A 19,940-nucleotide genomic window follows, 5' to 3' on the forward strand; every position below is an offset into this window, starting at 1 on the left:
TGCCAAGTAGTCCTGTAATGATAATCTACTGCTGAGTACACAGTGAGTTTATCAAAACTACACTGCACAGCTCAGTAAGTGACACCGCTGGAATCAGGGTATCTGCCCCTACATTAGCCTGCTCTTAGATTAGGTGGCAAAAACTTTGTGACAGATTCCTTTTAAGACAAACAGTGTCAATGTAATGCTCCTCACTAAAGAGCAACCACCCTAAGTAAGCCCTGTGCTGTGCCCCAGAATAAATAATTGCCCATCACTGTCCTACCTGCACAAAAAATGACCCCACACCATCTCACTTATAGTATACAGCTTCCACATTATTCTCCCCTATAACATATTCCCACTACACTGTTCCTAGTGAAATATGACGGCCACACTGCCCCCTCAAATGAAAACCCCTACACTGTCCTCCCCATTATGAATTGTACCCTCCACACCTTCCTCACTTATGAACTATGATCTCCACTGTCCCCATCTCTACATGCAGCCCCCACTTCACTGTCCCCCTTATGTTGTCCCCACTCTATAATGAGCCTTATGCTTCACATTCTGCATACCGAGCCCTCCCAGGTTCCTAACTGAGCCCCCTCCATGCCACCCACCTCATGCCACCCCTTCTCCATATCAAGCCCCCTCCATGCCACCCCTTCTCCATTCCGAGCCCCCCATGCGACCTCTTTTCCATACCGAGTCCCCTATGCCACCCCTTCTCCATACCAAGCCCCACATGCGACCCCATTCTCCATACCAAGCCCCCTCCATGCCACTCCATTCTCCACACCAAGCCCCCTCCATGCCAACCCTTCTCCATACCGAGTCCCCCATGCGACCCCTTTTGCATACCGAGCCCCCCATGCGACCCCAATCTCCATACTGAATCCACATGTGACCCTATTCTCCATATCGAGCCCCCCATGTGACCCCATTCTCCATTCCGAGCCTTCACATGGTACCCCATACTCCATACCGAACCCTCCCATGGTACCCCATTCTCCATACCGAGCCCTCCCATGGTGCCCCATTCTCCATACCGAGCCCACCCATGCGACCCCATTCTCTACCGAGCACTCCCATGCGGCCCCATTCTCCATACCGAGCTCTCCCATGCGACTCCTTTCTCCATACCATCATGCTCCATCCCTTATGCTGTGCACTCCCCATCATGCTCCATTCTTATACTGTGAACCCCTATCATGTTATATCCCCCATCGCCAAAGTTTTTTTAAGTTTAGGTCTTGGTGCCGCCCCCTGGAAGGCTCCGCTCCAGGCACCAGCCCTCCAGCGGGGCCTCAGCCAACAAAAAAAAAATGTTGCTCCCTGGTATCGCCTATGCTGGCTGAGGCCACGCCCCTTCTGGTCACATGGGTATGATGTCAGCAGTTCCTTCTAGCCACCATGATTTATAGCCACAACCATTAGTAAAACACTTCTATAATGGAATTAGCATAATTAATCGATAGGGGGAGGAACAACAGACAGGGGGGCAGGAATCACTATCAAAACCCACCCCAGCTATTAGCTGATCGGCAGCAGCTGCTGTTGAGCAAAAAACTGCTAATTTTATAAACTTTACTTGCTTGTGTTTCAAAACCTAAACATCCCAGCTGACCATTAAAGGTATGTATAGAATCAGCCTGATAGTGCCAGTATAGCACTGGCTTTAGCTTATATACAAAAATCCTGGTGATTGGTGCGCTTTAAATGACATGCGCTGAGCTTTGATGTCACTTGTGTGGCACTATTTTTATTTTTGCACACAATACAACAAATTAATCTAATTTGATAAACATCTCCCTCATGCAGATTTCAGGGGGTACAGTGTTTAGGTCGACCTTTGAGCAGTTTGAGTGAAAACATTGATTTGAATGATATAATCATTTGTTACCACTAAGCAGTGATTATAAGGTTACTGCTGAGTTTAACTGGCGTTTAGAAATCTCTATGTAGTGGGCGCCCTCTATTGGCAGTTGCAGGCATACAGCAATTCATTTAACGGAATGGTTGTTTGACGCAGAGGATTTGGAGTTTTCCATGTAAAAATCCACCCTGTAAAAGGATTGTGCCACTTCATGTTGAAATTTAGTAAAATGAGTTTAGTCATCATGGGGTAGAGAGGAATATTACAGTCTGTATCTGGAACACTAAACCTCATATTACCAGGAAAGAATATGAGAAAAGATAATCCACCACTAACTCTGGTATGTAAATTCAGATTATCCTCTTTGGTATGAAAGGGATTAGTCAGGTTTTATTAACTCTGTGTTCACTTCATGGTTACTCTTTTTGGGTAAAAAAAAAAATGTTCTTTTTACCAAAAGCTACTTCCCTCTTGTCCAAAAAGTGTGCGAAAATGTGGTGTCCATCCCAATTCACGAACCTAAAGCCCGCTTTACACGCTACAATATATCTTACGATGTGTCGGCGGGGTCATGTCGTAAGTGACGCACATCCGATTGTAAGTTACATTGTAGCATGTAACAGCTACGTGCAATTGCGATTGAACGTTAAAACGTTCATCGCATGCAAAACGTTCATTTCCGAAAAAATTGAACGTCAGATTGTTCATCTTACCCGGGGTAGCACACATCGCAGTGTGTGACACCCCGGGAACGATGAACAGATCTTACCTGCGTCCTGCGGCTCCCGGCCAGCAATGCGGAAGGAAGGAGGTTGGCGGGATGTTTACGTCCCGCTCCCCTCCGCTTCTATTGGCTGGCTTCCGCGTGACATCGATGTGATGCCGAATGTCCCTCCCACTCCAGGAAGTGGATGTTCACCACCCAGATCGAGGTCATATGGACGGGTAAGTACGTGTGATGGGGTTAATCGTTTGTGCGGCACATTCAACAAATTGAACGTGCCGCACATACGATGGGGGCGGGTACAATCGCATACGATATCGTATGCTGGATCGTAGGGTGTAAAGCAGACTTTAGGTCTTCCTCACGCCACCACATTTTCTGAACCACATAACAAAACATCAGATCGCACTAGGACCAATGTTATTCTATGGGGCCGAGCATATGTCTGAGTTTTACCTTTGACGGCGCCGGTCCGAGGAAGAAATGGTAGCATGTCCGAATTGGATCTAAAATATCGGACTTCATTTGAATGAGTGGTGGCTGCAATTTATGTAGGAAAAACTTCCTCACAGGTTCCCTTTAATTTTATAATTAAAGAGCTTGTCCAGGTTTGTGAGAAATAGGAGAAACAGGATTTCAAAAAAGTGTAATAAAATTACAACTTTTAATTTCAATTACTTAAAAACCGCATACTTGCAGTTTTGTGAACTTTGACACTCACTGACAGCACTAAAGAATCATTAGCACGTGCAGTGTACGTGCCATGAGAATTCAGACATCTGTAGTCACACAGAGTGACTGCAGACTTTTATCACATTACATGAATACATCACTAGGACCACTATTCATACATGAATTCAGCACAAGAACCACCATCAGCACAAGAGCCACCATCAGCACATGGTACATCAATTGTAATGTCGCTTCAGCCCCATATACATACAAAAATATCTAAAAATTATACATTTTCTTGCTCATCACATCCCAAAGAAAGCCCCAAGAAAGTGTTAGGAGACGGTACACACTTCTGGCTCAGTGATTAGTACTGCAGTCTTTCAGTGCTGGGGGCCTGGGTTCAAATCCCACCAAGGACAACATCTGCAAGGAGTTTGTATGTTCTCCTGTGTTTGTGTGGATTTCCTCTGGGTTCTCTGGTTTCCTCCCACACTCCAAAGACATACTGAAAGGGAAGTTAGATTGTGAGCTCCAATGGGGACAGTGATGTCAATGTATGTGAAGTGCTATGAAATTAATAGTGCTATATAAGTAAATGAATATTATTAATAAAATACTCTATGAGTCATGATTTCTTTTGAAATTCCCAGAAAGTTTTCATTTTGACAGGAACTCCAAGAGAGACACTGACACTGAAGTCAACAATGTATCACTTAGTTTACTGGGTACAGCAGTTTTGACACAGAGATTCTAGAAGTAGCAATGCAGCAGAGTTCTCTATGTACACCAGGCTCTCTATGTACAAAGAGAGGTGCTAATCAGAGGGGAGGGGCGGACTAGTGTAGTCCAGGCAATGATAACCCCAGGTAATAAAACCTTCACTATAAGTAAACAACAGCACAACAGGTTAATAAATGACACATTGTTAAACTACTCTGTGTGTCAGCCTATATCTGCTGCTGTCTTTAGATTGCATAGCAAAAACCTGCTGACAAATTTGCTTTAGCTCCTTTATTTGACGTACGAATATGTCATGGGTGGATAGGGGTTTCCAACCAATGACATATAAAAAAATTGTTTAAAAGAACTGCGAGTCCTCAGTGGTTGATACCTTTTAATGGGTAACTGAAAAGATGGTAATAATTGCAAGCTTTCGAGACTACTCAGGTCTCTTCATCAGGCATGGTATAACACAAAATCTGAAGAGTCACATGACATATAGGCACTCATGACAATCGCATGGGGCGCAATAGCTGTGCATGCACAATCACTAACGGAAGCTTGGCTTACCTGACAGAATAGAAAGAGATAAAAAAATTATGTGCCTAAAAATAGTACTAATAAAAACTTCAACCTCTCCTGCAAAAAACAAGCCCTCACATGACTCTCAGAAGAAATACAGAAACATTATAGCTCTCAAAATATGGCAATGCAAAAACATTTTTTTGTAAAAAAAAAAAGAAAGTGTTTCCTAGTCTGTGATAGTAATCAAACATAAAAAAACTATATAAGTCTGGTATCACTGTAAGCGCACAGACCCACAGGATACAGTTGTCTAATCACTTATGACGCTCGAGGAACAACGTAAAAAAGAAATAAAGCCAATTTTTGACCTGCTATTGATGTGTTTATTCTGCCTCCCAAAGTTTGCATGTAGTCTTTGCTCACATTTATCCTGCACTCTGCGCTTACACTGGGGTTTCCATATAAATCTTTGAAATACGTGGTTTAGACAATGCCCCCGACAGAAGATTACCTATAAGGAGGCAGATGGAGACACTGTGGACACGTTCTAGCCTGCACAAAACCATGGTCAGCTACACATTTATGTACCTCTGAAAAGCTGGACATTAGTAAACGGAGACCAAATGGAGCCTGAAGTAACTTTGCCCACCTAGTTAGTGATTCAGATATTTAGGTAGAAAATCCGATGTAAGTGCTCAGCATAGAGCACCGGTTACATGTTAACTGATCTAAAATGTTCTCTACCCCAAAATGCCCCTCAAAAAAGCTTCAACTCAACCCACAAAAACAAATCCCACTCAGGTAATTCATCTTTTAATAGAAATATACAGTAGGTGTCCAAGGTACTGGCAGCACAAAGGCTCTGGAAAAGCAACATTGCTCCCACCAAAAGAAATATAGCGAAAGCTGCATACCTAAATCCAAATGCCCCCCCTTCTAAGCCCCACAATGTGCTTAAAACACTTGTTTTGTTATACATGTTTATTTTCCTTGTGTGTATTGAAACAACACAAAAAATTAAGAGGAAAAAAAAAGCAATATGGGCATAATATCACATGAAAACCTAAAAATGATTTGGACAAAATTGTTGGCATCTTTCCAAAATTGTGGGTAAACAACTTTATTTCATGCATGTGATGTTTGTTGAAACTCATCTGTGGCAAGTAACAGGTGTGGGCAATATGAAAACCACACTTGTTGACTCAATCTTTGCAATGTTTTTCTGTATGTGACACATTAAACATGGAGAACAGCAAAGGAGAAGAGAACTGTCTGAAAACTTGAGAACCAACAGTTTTGAAAAATATCAACAATCTCAAGGTTACAAGTCCATCTACAGAGATTTTGATGTTCCTTTGTCCAAAGTGCACAACATAATCAAGAAGTCTACAACCCATGGCACTGTAGCTAATCTCCCTGGATGTGTATGGCACAGAAAAATTGATGAAAGGTTGCAGCACAGGAAAGCTTGCATGATGGATAAGCAGCCCCAATCAAGTTCCAAAGAAATTCAAGCTTTTTGATGAAGCACATTATTTTACTATTTACAAAGAAAAGAACACAATACAATACAGCCAACTGTGGAGGAGTTTCAAAGATGTTTTCAAGTTCTCTTGCTCCCTCTGACACTGGGTGCCTTGACTGTATGCAAGGCATCATGAAATCTGAAGATTACCATAGGATTTGGGGTCACAATGTAGTGCCCAGTGTCATAAAGCTGGGTTTGCATCCTAGGTCATGGGTCTTCCAGCAGGACAATGACTCCAATCAAACTTCAAGAAGAACCCAGATATATATAGAAACAAAGTGCTGGAGAGTTCCGACGAGGCAGCAATGAGTCTAGATCTAAATCCTATTGAACACTTGTGCAGAGATCTTAAAATTGCTATTGGGAGAAGGTGCCTGTCATGACTGTAGCCACTCTGATGGTTTAAGTCAGGTGGGAGTGGTCTTTTCTGTTGCACCTTGTTCCAGGACTTTATTATGGTGTGGAGACCTCCGCCAGTAATAGTTCCTGCTCTGCAGCGTGCACAACTGTTTCTTATGAGTTAGCCCTGGTCCATCCTGCTACTCAGCTTACCTCTCCCTGACCTCTGATTCCCTTGTACTGTTTGTCTGCCCAGTCTCCCAGACCCCCTTTCTGTGTCTCGGTTTGTACTTACTTGCTCTCCTTGCCTCTGACCTCAGTAATGTTTCCTGATTACGGCTCTGCTTCCTTTTTTTGTCTTTTGACGTGACCTCCCGGCTCCTGACCCTCGTGCTTCCACCTGTTTACGGCTTGCTCACTCCCTTTTTCAGACGTGACTTACTGGTTAAGACTTAGGGGTACTTTGCACGTTACGACATCGCTACTGCAATATCGTCAGGGTCAAATCGAAAGTGACGCACATCCGGCGCCGGTAACGACGTTGCAACGTGTAAAGCCTAGAAGCACCGATAAACGATCGCAAAAGCGTCGTAAATCGGTGATCTGTGTAGTATCGGTCATTTCCATAATTTCGCTGCAGCGACAGGTACGATGTTGTTCCTTGACGACGTTCGTACGGCAGCACACATCGCTGTGTATGAAGCCGCAGGAGCAAGGAACATCTCCTTACCTGCGTCCCGCCTGCAATGAGGAAAGAAGGAGGTGGGCGGGCTGTTTCATCCCGCTCATCTCCGCCCCTCTGCTTCTATTGGCCGCCTGCCATGTGACGTCGCTGTGATGCCGCACGACCCACCCCCTTAGGAAGGAGGCGGGTCGCCGGACAGAGCAATGTCGCAGGGCAGGTAAGTGCGTGTGAAGCTGCCATAGCGATAATGTTCGCTACGGCAGCTATCACAAGATATTGCATGTGCGACGGGGGTGGGGACTATCGCGCTCGGCATCGCTACAATCGGCTAGCGATGTCGCAGCGGGCAAAGTATCCCTTAGGCTTGCTGACTGCCCTTTCACTGGTGCATGTGCCCCCTTGTGGGCTTTACTCTAACTGCTCTTTGGAGTTCTATCTCTATTCTGTTTCTGCGCTTCCTGGTGAAAGCCTGACAGTGCCTTTAAATATGAGAGACCTGGAGCAGTTTGCAGAAGAGTGATACAAAATTCCAGGGGAGAGGTGTAAGAAGCTTGTCGATGGTTATAGGAAACAATTCATTGCAGTTATTTATTCCAAAGGGTGTCCAAGCAAATATTAAGTTGAAGGTGCCTTATTCTTACCATTTTGGGAGTTTTGTGTGAAATTATGGCTGCCACATTCCTTTTGCTTTTATACAGGCTATGATAGTCCCTTCTGATTGACTTTACTATGACATGTGATGTGATCACTGCAAGACATCATTTTGTGGACGTTTTGCGGTCCTTTCTAAAGGCTGCTTTACACCAGACAATCTATCGTGCGATAGATCGTTGGGGTCACGGTTTTTGTGACGCACATCCGGCATCGCTGGTGATGCCGGCCTGTGTGACACCTCCTAGCGACGCAGTATCACTCACAAATCGTGAGTCGTGTACTGCTCGCTAGGTTCCATAATATCGTTTAATTTAGTTGTTCATCATTTCCGTGGTAGCACACGCCGCTCCGTGTGACACCCCGGGAACGATGAACAGCAGCTCACCTGCGTCACGCGGCCGCCGCCGGCTACGTGAAGGAAGGAGGTGGGCGGGATGTTTACGTCCCGCTCATCTCAGCCCCTCCGCTTCCATTGGCCGGCGGCCGTGTGACGTCGCTGTGACGCCGAACGTCCCTCCCACTCCAGGAAGTGGACGTTCGCCGCCCACAGCGTGGTCGCACGAGAGGTAAGTACATGTGACGGGGGTTACCGACTTTGTGCGCCACAGGCAGCGATTTGCCCGTGATGCAAAAAGGACGGGGGCGGGTACGATCGATTGTGAAATTGCACAATCGGTCGTACCGTGTAAAGCAGCCTTAAGGCTAATGCAATGTTCTGCAATGTGTAAAATGACAGTCATTCTAACCATTCTAGGCAACTTATGGAAAAGTTCTTTGAATCTACCAGGTTTAGTAAACTTCTAGAAATTTGAAAGGAATTTGATTCACATGAAATCGATTCACTTGTTTCTAGTAATATCCTAAAGAAAAAAAAAAAGCTATTCACATTGAAAATCTGCATCACATTTGTAATGCATGAACTTAGGTTAAGATTATTTTATTATGGTAGTTATGGAATGGTTTCTTTTATAAGGATTTGGAAATGATTTTCTGTTAACCACAAAATATTTAAAGAGAATGAGTGATCAGGAACATGGATGTTAAAATAAAGGTTTGGGCATTATTGCGCTGTAATACTATGTAAAAATCAACAGCCTGGTAGCTGGTTAATTTACATTAGAAGTTTGGGTTTCCTAGGCTCTTCATGCATTGGGCTCAGCCTCTCTGCTTCCTGATCTCAATATGCATAAGCATCGCTACCGGCGCCATTTTCCTGAAGCCCACCGTGAAATCAATGTGTGCAGGTGTCGGTGCAAAAATTAAAATAATAGGAAAATTCGGACACCAGGGACAATGGAGGGGTTGAGTTAAAGGCCATACCCATAGTCCCACCCCAATGCACAAAAACTTAGGAAACCCAAACTTCTAATGTAAATTATATAACATTCAAGCTGCAGGTTTTTTAACAAGCATGATCTTGATGACAGGTTCTCTTTAAAAATGTGTTAGAAGACAAAATTGTGGCTTATGTGGTGCCCCTGAGGCTCTGGTCGCCACAGGGTACTGCACCTCAGTTAAGGTGTGGTATCCATCTCAGGTAAGGGGGGGTTAACCATCAGTGTCACCACATTTCATCGCACAAACAGCCAGGTGCTTCCCACTGGGGAGCTGTCTTGGGGCAGACGGGGGGTGGCCATATAGAGTCATGGGACTTTCCAGTCGCTACGGCAACCACCGGGGGGGCGGGCACCATTGGGGGTAGAAGTAGGCACAACGCAGTCACACAGAGCAGAGGAGTCGGGACCATATAGTATGATACCACTCTGATCCCTGGAGGCTACAACAACTAAGGAGACTATTATGCCTTAATGAAAAAAGAAAAAATCTCCTGATGAACTCCGTCTACTATTGAAATGGAGTTAAACGCGTCGAGATCTTGAGAACCTTTGATTTGATTCTTTTGGATGTCTGTAGGCACCGTACAATAAGAAATGACAGATAAGTGCTGATCTATTTCTAAACCCTATTGTTCATATTGATTAAAAGGTCTTTTCGATTGGTTCCCTGTGACTGTTAGTAGGGAATTTAGGGCATATAAGGGAAAGCCGCCGGGGAATGGGGGCATCGAAAAATGAGGATGTACTCCATTGTTAGGCAGGAGAAAGAGGACTAAGGGATAGTTTAGTGGAATTTTTCACGAACTGTGATTTCAATTTTGAGACAAATTTTTTTTGTTGTGTGTGGGATTTTCCTGTACTCCCTTATATGTACAACTATATTGGGGTGCCTGGAGACATTAGGTGGTTTTGTTACCTTTAATAAAGGTTCTTTAGGAGGCCTTTAAAAATTATAATTGAAGAGGGAGAGTTAGGAAAAGGAAAAGGGAGAGCCGCCGAGGAATCGGTTAAGTAAGGATGTGCTTCATTGGCAGGAAGGAATACACCCTGATAGGGTAAGAACAAGGAAAGAAATTCCTCCCTTTGCTCTTTTTCTGTATTGATTTCTTTAGACACTTGATGAATAAGGTCACATACTCTCTACCTTAAGTGCCTCAACCAATCTGATAAAGAAACCGATATTTCGGTAACTTTCAACTTGTGGAATTTTTACTTTTTTTTTGTTTTGAGTTAAACTTTTAATGTATACTAATAAAAAGTAAATTTTATTAATAGTTAATGGGTATATACGGCCAGCCCAGCATGTAACCTGCATTTAGAGGGTACGCACAAGCCATGGCCAAGATATTTAGATAATTAGTTGGGGAGGTGATGTAAAACTTTGTCCTGCGTGAACAAAAGGCTCTAACCTGTTTACGGTGGGAATTAATCTGAAGCAGAGGAATTGTATTTCAGTAAAACATATTTTTAATCTACAAAAATATATTTTTCCAGGAATTTTAAAGTTTGGACACACGCTGGTATTGACTCCAAGGAGAACAAAGCAACAAAGACAGGATGTCTAGAAAGCTGCTTCAAAGTCATGAAACCAAAATACAGGATGCGGAGACTTCAAACATGGCTAATGCCCACTAACCTGCTCTAATTCAACTAAATACTATAAAATGATAGTAAATATATGTACGCTGCCACATAAGAATATGATTCTGATCACAATATTGTACTATAGTGAGATGTACGGCATTGTGTACGGCAGCTGCTGTATTTTGGATGTTGGTGATGAAACAGGTGGAGCTGGGAGTGTCCCCATATGCCATTCCGGAAACAAAGCTCTGTCATATGAACCAGCAATCCAAGCTCATACACAGGACCCTGTCTCCCTCCTCCTCCTTCCCCTGCCTGACTCCTTAAAGCTAACACTGTAAGAAAAGTGCGGGCGACAGGATGGCTGCAAAGAGAAGACGAAGAGACTTGAATACTGGGGTAAGAGCACTCTAATTGTTAGAATACAACATGTAAGGCAACTGTATGTCCGTACAAATCCTGATGATGACTATGCAAATTCACAGCGTAATCCGAAGACGAGCGGAAACTGTGATTGCTATGGAAATAATGGAGACAGCAGAATGGAGATATACAACCACTTAGAGCCGAGTGATGATGTTCTTCATGTGTCTTGTTCTAGAATAACTTTTTGTCTTTGTGTTATCTTCATCCTTCAGTATTATACTTTTATTACTCTTGTTATTATTTCACTTTGAAAAAATGTAATTACATTCCGCCTCAGACTTATCCACAAAGGATCAGGTGAATCCCCCGGTCGTCAAGTTTCCAGATTTGGACCATCATCTCCGTACATGAGCAGTTCTTGGCACAATACACTTAATGCAGCATGTACAGAGAAGGACAGCAGCTCATTCATTTATTATTATTATTATTATTATTATTAATAATAATAATAATAATAATAATATTTATTCACTTATATAGCGCTATTAATTCCACAGCACTTTACATACATCAGCAACACTGTCCCGATTGGAGCTCACAATCTAAATTTCCTATCAGTATGTCTTTGGAGTATTTAACAAACTCACTTTACTATTATATACAAGCAAATTAGTGAACAAGGGTTTGGTAATATTCCATGTGGCTGAACAGTGACCCCACAGAATCAATGTTACTGGGGGGCCCTGGCATTTCAGTCCAATACTGTTTACGTTAATATCTTTTACTGTTCTGGATATTATCCACACAAAGCAGAGGCGTAGGGAGGGGGTCAGCTCAGAGCAGGCGAAACATCTGAGTGGGCTCCTAACCAGGTAACCATGTGTATAACTACATAATCATAGGTATAGGCAAGGTCAGACTGGGGTGTCTGTGGCCTACCAGGGGAACTGACTTTAGGGACCCACCCTACAGCTATGTGTAAATACCTATTAGCCGTTATCCCCGTTATAGTGGAGCAATGACTGTAAGACACAGGCGGCTCCTGCACATCTACTTTGCACCATAAGTGGTGTACTGTTACATTAGTTTGCAGTAAAGGGGATTTTTCGTGACAAATTATCACCAATCCACAGGTTAGGTAGGTGATAACTTATTGATTGGTGGTACAAGACCAGAGGAAACCACATAGATCAGATCGGAAGAACAGAGAACTTTTATCCCTGACAGGGCACTTGTATCCCCATTATAACATGCATCGGCGACAGGTGGGACATGTGGCCGTAGCTCCATTCATCCTTTTTGAGGCTGACAGAAAAACCCAAGAGCAGCACATGGCAGCCACTGAGGGAATGAATGGATCATGGGTTGAGTCAGACATGAGCTCCAGTGTAATGGGGATAGAAGTTGCACATTTTACAGATCGGTGAAGGTCCCAGACCCCCACTGATAAATAAGTTATCACTTATCCTTAGGCCACGTTCAGACTTTCAGTATTTGGTCAGTATGTTACCTCAGTATTTGTAACCAAAACCAGGAGTGGGTGAAAAATGCAGACGTGGTGCCAGAGATTCTATTATACTTTTCCGCTGATTGTTCCACCACTGGTTTTGGCAACAAATACTGCTGTAAAATACTGACCAAATACTCGGGCCCTAGAAAAGGTGATTACTTGTATTCAGTAGAGAACCTCTGTAAGTGCATATTTGCTGCAGTGTAATAGTCCCAGGACAGGGAGGAGTTAAATGACAAAGTATTTACTCTCTATTGGAAATATTCTCCCTCTATAGAGAGAAAAAGTGACCTCCATACACAACACAATCTACTATACCAAAACCAATAATACCACATACAAGGGAGAAATACCACCACACCGTGACCAGACAACATATTACCCCCACATAGTGACAGAATACAACCACATACAAGGGAGAAATACAGCGCCACTATGACTAGACCACATAATGACCGAATAAAACCACATACAAGAAAGTAATACAGCGACACTATGACCAGATCATATAATGACCGAATATAGCCACATACAGTGCCTTGAGAAAGTATTCGGCTCCCTTGAATTTTTCAACCTTTTCCCACATTTCAGGCTTCAAACATAAAGATAACATTTTTAATATTATGGTGAAGAATCAACAACAAGTTGGACACAATTGTGAAGTTGAGCGAAATGTATTGCTTATTTTAAATTTTTGTAAAAAATAAAAAACTGAAAATTGGGGCGTGTAATTTTATTCAGCCCCTTTACTTTCAGTGCAGCTGTTCACTCCAGAAGTTCATTGAGGATCTCTGAATGATCCAATGTTGTCCTAAATGACTGATGATGATACATATAAGCCTCCTGTGTGTAATCAAGTCTCCGTATAAATGCACCTGCTCTGTGATAGTCTCAGTTTTCTGTTTAAAGCGCAGATAGCATCATGAAGACCAAGGAACACAACAGGCAGGTCCGTGATGCTGTTGTGGAGAAGTTTAAAGCTGTATTTGGTTGCAAAAAGATTTCCAAAACTTTAAACATCCCAAGAAGCACTGTGCAAGCAATCATATTGAAATGAAAGGAGTATCATACCACTGCAAATCTACCAAGACCCAGCCGTCCCTCAAAAATTTCATGTCAAACAAGGAGAAGACTGATTAGAGATGCAGCCAAGAGGCCCATGATCACTCTCGATGAACTGCAGAGATCTCCAGCTGAGGTGGGAGAGTCTTTCCATAGGACAACAATCAGTCGTGCACTGCACAAATCTGGCCTTTATGGAAGAGTGGCAAGGAGAAAGCCATTTCTCAAAGATATCCATAAAAAGTGTTGTTTAAAGTTTGCCTCAAGCCACCTGGGAGATACACCAAACACGTGGAAGAAGGTGCTCTGGTCAGAGGAAACCAAAATTGAACGTTTTGGGCAAAATGCCAAACTATATGTTTGGTGTGAAAGCAACATAGCTCATCACCCTGAGCACACCATCCCCACTGACAAACATGGTGGTGGCAGCATCATGGTTTGGGTCTGCTTTGCTTCAGTAGGGACAGGGAAGATGGTTAAAATTGATGGGAAGATGGATGGAGCCAAATACAGGATGATTCTTGAAGAAAACCTGTTGGAGTCTGCAAAAGACATGAGACAGGGACGGAGATTTGTCTTTTAACAAGACAATGATCCAAAACATAAAGCAAAGTCTACAATGGAATGGTTCACAAATAAACGTGTCCAGGTGTTAGAATGGCCAAGTCAAAGTCCAGACCTTAATCCAATCAAGAATCTGTGGAAAGAGCTGAAAACTGCTGTTCACAAATGCTCTCCATCCAACCTCACTCAGCTCGAGCTGTTTGCAAAGGAAGAATGGGCAAGAATTTCAGTCTCTCGATGTACAAAACTGATACAGACATACCCATGCGATTTGCAGCTGTAATCACAGCAAAAGGTGGCAGTACAAAGTATTAACTTAAAGGGGTCGAATATATTGCACGCCCCAATTTTCAGTTTTTTATTTTTTACAAAAATTTAAAATAAACAATAAATATCTTTCAATTTCACAATTGTGTCCCCCTTGTTGTTGATTCTTCACCATAACATTAAAATTTTTATCTTTATGTTTGAAGCCTGAAATATGGGAAAAGGTTGAAAAATTCAAAGGGGCGAATACTTTCACAAGGCACTGTACAAGAGAGTAATACTGTGACACTATGACCAGACCACATAATGACCAAATAATGCCACACACAAGAGACAAATGCCAGCACACCGTGACCAGACCACATAATACTACCACACAGGGACATATAATACTACAATAATGATCATGAATAAAAGCCACAATACCAATAACACTAATAATATCATCAGTGCCATTTTAGACAGGAGCTCTGTATATAGTGTACAGGTAATACAGTGATCACCACCGACATTATACACAGGAGCTCTGTATATAGTGTATAGTGTGTGTATGTGTGTACATATAATACACTGTCACTTCTTCCTGCCATGACTCAACTCTGCAGAAAATAACACACAGTCACCTATAGCTGATTACTTCCAGAGCACATTCCACACTTTTTCAACAACTTCTACACTACATCAGACGTTTGTTCTCCCATGGAAGACAGTATCCTGAAAATTAACTTATATTTCATCAGTAATAATGTCCCCTAAATTGCCCCTACAGTAATTATGCCACACTTGCCACCATAAACCAATAATGTATGTCCCTCCTTCTGGCCCCATATAGTAAATATGTCCCTCATCCTGGCCCTTTTTATTTAATAGGGTCTACCATACTAGCCCCCTTTATTTAATAATGTCTGTGGAAATAAGTAGAATCAGAAGGGGTTGTTAATTGCTTCCTACACAAAATATCCCCCCACACACCGCTCCTGTTGTGAATGTTAGTTATGTTATGGCTGCTGGGAGGCTCCCTCTGGTGGCCAAAAATGGTTTGGACTTGGACCAGGTGTGTTGTGCAGTGGGTGTTTCCTTTGCTAACTCTCTGCTTATTTAAATCCTGATCTGATTGCAGGCTGTTGCCGGATGTCAGTTGTTCTTTGTATCTCCAGCCTGCTTAATCCTGCTCTACACCACATCTTCCCCAGATAAGTGCTTGCTCTTTATTTATTGTCTGGTTCTTTTGTTTATCTGGGTTTGTCATTTGCTGTGGTTGGTTTCAGTTTATTTGCTTGTAGGGATTTTCCCCCTCAGTGGATTGTTGGGGAACTCCCTGCAGTTCTTTGTGGAGTATAGCTCCTTTGGGTCCATGTGTTTGTGGCTTGTTGACTTTGTTATGATTCTTGTTTTCTGATCATTGGTATGACAAGGGCACCTGGTATAGGACGGAGTTCAGATCATGCGATCTGAGGGCCTTTTTGTACTATCAGGAAGTTGGTATTTTGCAGGGTTTTTCTCTGGCCACCATCAGTCCCTTTCCTGTCCTTTCCTATTTTAGTCAGCGGGGGCCTCACCTTTTGCTAATCCTGTCATCTACCTGCGTATTGTGTTTTTCCTATATCACCTCAGTCTTTGAATGTGGGGGGCTAGCTATTCTTGTCTATTTTCTGAGGCAGAGAGTTATTCATCTTTCCTACCTTTAGGATAGCTAGTTCTCCGGCTGGGTTCGCGGTGCACAGGATGTTAGTTCACCCCTCGGCTACTTCTAGTTGTGATGGTTAGTAAGGGGATGGCGGCCAGATTAGTTGCCAATGCTCTTGTCACCTTTTGCCAATGATTTGTGGTGGTCTTCCATGGTTCCGGATCATAACACGCTCCTCTCTAAAATAGCCCCACAAAATGCCCCTTTCCATAATGCCACCCCAAAACATGCCCTTTCTATAATATTTCCTGTTGTGAATGTCGTCTGTGTTGGTGCTGTTCTGAAGCTCCCTCTGGTGGCCAGGAATGGTAGTGGAGTTGAATCTGAGCCTGTGACTCAGACAGGTGTTGGTGTTAATTGGGAATTGGGGAAGTCCTATTGCAGACAAGTCTGGTCTATATAGGAGGGCACTTTTTGCCTGGCTGGCGCCAGTTATAATTGTATATTCCTTGGTCTCTGTTCCTGGCCTGGATCTTTGTCCTTCCCTGTATCCCTGATCAAGACTTCTGCAGATAAGTTTTCCGTTTTTGCCTTGCTTCCTGGTTTACACCTTAGGGTATTGTTTTTCCTTGTTTTGCTTTGTGTCTGTTTTCTTGCAGGTAAAGTTTTGTTTCTATTGTGTTGTGAGCATGGGGGTTTCCCCTGGGATAGCTCTCCTGTAGGAAAAGGGAGTTTATCCCTGTCTGATTTGATTATTTGCTCTTCTGTATTTTTGTGTTCTTTTTTGGTATTTTGTTCTCCCATTATTTACAGGAGTACCTGATATAGTGGGGGTGAGGTCGTATGACCTCCAGGGCCATTGTTACTATCAGGAGTTTGGTATTTTTTCACTGGGATTTTGTATTGACCACAATCAGTTCCTTTCCTTTTCTTTTTATCAACTTAGTTGGGCGTCGCCTTTGCTAATTCTATTTTTTCTATATGAGTATTGTGTTTTCCTATATCACCGTAATCTTTGTATGTGGGGGGCTACCTACTCCTTTGGGGACTACTCTCAGGCAAGGTAGATTTCTTCATTTCATTCTGTGAGGCGCAGCTAGTTTCTCAGGCTGTGACGTGGCGTCTAGGTTTTTAGGAACGCTCCATGGCTACATCTAGTGTGGTCTGATAGTCAGGGGATTGCGGTCAGCCCAAGTACCAACCACTCCTGTTTCTTAGTGTTTTTTCACCAATGGAAGTTTTATCATCTCTGCATAAATTCCCCCCCTCTCCTCATTATATTATGTTGCCTTTCACAGTTGCCTTACTAATTGCCTCATAATGACCATCATTGCCCCATAATGTCCCCCATTGCTCCATAATGTCCCAATTTGCTTCCTAATTTCCTCCATTGCTCCATAATGTTCCCATTGCCCCATAATGTCTCTCATTGCCCCACAATGTCCAAATTTACTCTATAATTTCCCCATTTCCTCATAAAGTCCCAATACGCTTCATAATGCCCCAGACTGCCCTATAATGTCCCAATTTGCTCCATAATGTCCCTCATTGCCCCACAATGTCCCAATTTACTCTATAAAATCCCTCATTGCCCCATATTGTCCCAATTTGTTTTATAATGTCCACCACTGCCCTATAATGTCCCAATTTGCTTCATAATGTCCCCCACTGACCCATAATGTTCCCCACTAACCCATAATGTCCCAATTTGCTTAATAATGTCCCTCACTGACCTATAATGTCCCAATTTGCTTCATAATGCCCCTCCCACTGACCCAAAATGTCTCCCACTGCCTTGTAATGTCTCCCAATGATCCATAATATCCCTCATTACCCCATAATATCCCTCATAAAAGTCTCCCACCGCTCCATAATGTCCCTTTTAAAGTAATCCCACTCCTCCCGCACCACAGCCCCTCATGTAATATTATTGTATATGTCATCTTCGGCTCCTCTGGAGCATTTACCTGTGCCTGCATGGCCTGCATGTCCTCCTCTTCTTCTCTGCAGCCCCAGCCCCGGTGATGATGGTATGTTGGTGCGGGGCTGAGCAGCACTCCTCTGCTTGTCACCGCACTGTTCATATATATGCGCGCCTGAAAGACGTGCATACATTTAAATAGAGGTGCGGTCTCCAGGTCCTGCGCACACGTCATCTGTGCAGGCCTGGGGACTCTCACAGTGCAGTGTTAGAACCTTTGGTGAGTCATATGACTGTGATTTCACTAAAGGTCCTTCTGCAACTGCAGAAACTTCAGTGATTGTACAGAACTTGTACGATCACTGATGTTTATGATTGAAAGGCTGGGCTCGTGGGGGTCCTTGATGAGCTGCCCAGTCTGCCCACCAATAATCACTGGCCTTGAGAAACATTAGATTAGATTAGATTGATAGATACTGCATCTCTTTGTAGGTGAAGGAAAGAGTCAGATTCATTTCTTCCCATAAAACTACTATAAAGAAATGAGAAAATAAAATACAAGTATAAAAAAAAAAGTTTAATTTCACCATCTTGGATTCTAACCAGCAACTTTCAAACATGTCCAGCAGCCCTCCTAACTTTCCAAGCCGATATAAGCTGTTGAGCTACTAGGAATAATGATGTCAGAGGGAGGATTTTACATAGATGAACCTACAATGCAGTCTCTCACACAGGATACAGAGCTCCATTATACAGAGCAGCGTCTATGTGTCCTATATTCTAGAGGGAGAGGAAAAGAGATTTTTTTTCTTCTAACAAAATGAATGAAAATAATAAAAAAAAAATAGAATAATGTAAGTTTATTACACTTTTTTATAAAATAATAAACATCACAAATCAGCAAACAACATGGACATATTTGTTGTCTCTGTAATCATAACGACCCGAACAACACATCGATCAGATTATTTATGGGGATCAGAAAATGGCGGGAAAAAAATGGCGGAATTTATTATTTTTCTTTATTAAAGCCCATACAAAATGTAATACAAATGCATCGTTAAGGCCGTGTTCACACCTAGTGTAAATGTTGCATTTTTTCTGCAGGTGTCCGCACCACGAGTGCAATAACAATCTTCTCTGATTATTGCGTGTCTGCGGTATTTTTTATGCCTTGCCCTCCTTATTTGATACATGTTTGGTGCAGATGTGAATCCTGAAGCTAATAAAGAAAAAAAACCTCAAATCCGCAGAGTTCAGCAGCGTCTTTATACACAAAAGCGGCGGAAATTTCATGACGTCTCATCCACTTTGTTTGGACAATTAGTCCATGTTCACATGTAGTATAAATGCTGCATTGTTTTTCTGCTGGTTTTTTGCACATTTATTCTGCTTTGTTTAATTGTCCAAGCAAAGTGGATGTGATTCCATGAGAAGACGCCGCTGAACTCTGCGGTTTTGGTGCTTTTTTTCTCTGAAGGTTTCTATGTGGAGCTTAAAAAAACGCAGGAAAAAGCTTCTCTGTACAATATAAACACTTAAAAACGCAGATTCACATCTGAACCAAAAACGCATTAAATAATGGAGAAAAGGCATAAAAAAATGCAGCAAAAATGGATTGTGTAAGTTGGTGCAGACAGCGGCAGAAAAAAAACCCCCTGAATTTATTCAACATGTGAACACGGCCTTATAGGCACAAATAAGCAACATGTCATATAGTGACACATATAAATATAAGAAAATTGTGGCTGCTATTACTATGAATGAACAGTCTGGGGCATCCGCTGAATGACCCTTACTGCCAAATGGGTGTGGCTAGGAGTGTGGCTAGGGGCGTGGTCAAAATTTGCCGCGGCGCGCTGCCAGTGTTTTTGAGCTCTTCTAGTCAATAGATTTGACTTAAGCCAGCTTTACACCTTACAATTAGGTGTGCGATCTCGTATGCGATGTGACACGCCCAGGTCGCATATGCGATTGAATGAGATTGCACATAG

General features: G+C 42.7%; 1 protein-coding gene across 2 annotated transcripts in view; it reads left to right on the top strand.

Annotated features, from left to right (window-relative positions):
• Positions 1 to 10,863: 10,863 nt before the first annotated feature.
• The window catches only part of ABCB5 (ATP binding cassette subfamily B member 5), a 133,846-nt gene continuing 124,769 nt past the window's right edge, over positions 10,864 to 19,940 (top strand). For both annotated transcript variants that reach the window (XM_075315382.1, XM_075315383.1), the window contains exon 1: positions 10,864 to 11,028. In XM_075315382.1, coding sequence (XP_075171497.1) covers positions 10,990 to 11,028 — 39 coding nt within the window. In that variant the 5' untranslated portion in view covers positions 10,864 to 10,989. The remainder of the gene's footprint in view (positions 11,029 to 19,940) is intronic.

Source organism: Anomaloglossus baeobatrachus, chromosome 6 (genome assembly GCF_048569485.1).
Source record: "Anomaloglossus baeobatrachus isolate aAnoBae1 chromosome 6, aAnoBae1.hap1, whole genome shotgun sequence".
NCBI classification, from domain to species: Eukaryota; Metazoa; Chordata; class Amphibia; order Anura; family Aromobatidae; genus Anomaloglossus; species Anomaloglossus baeobatrachus.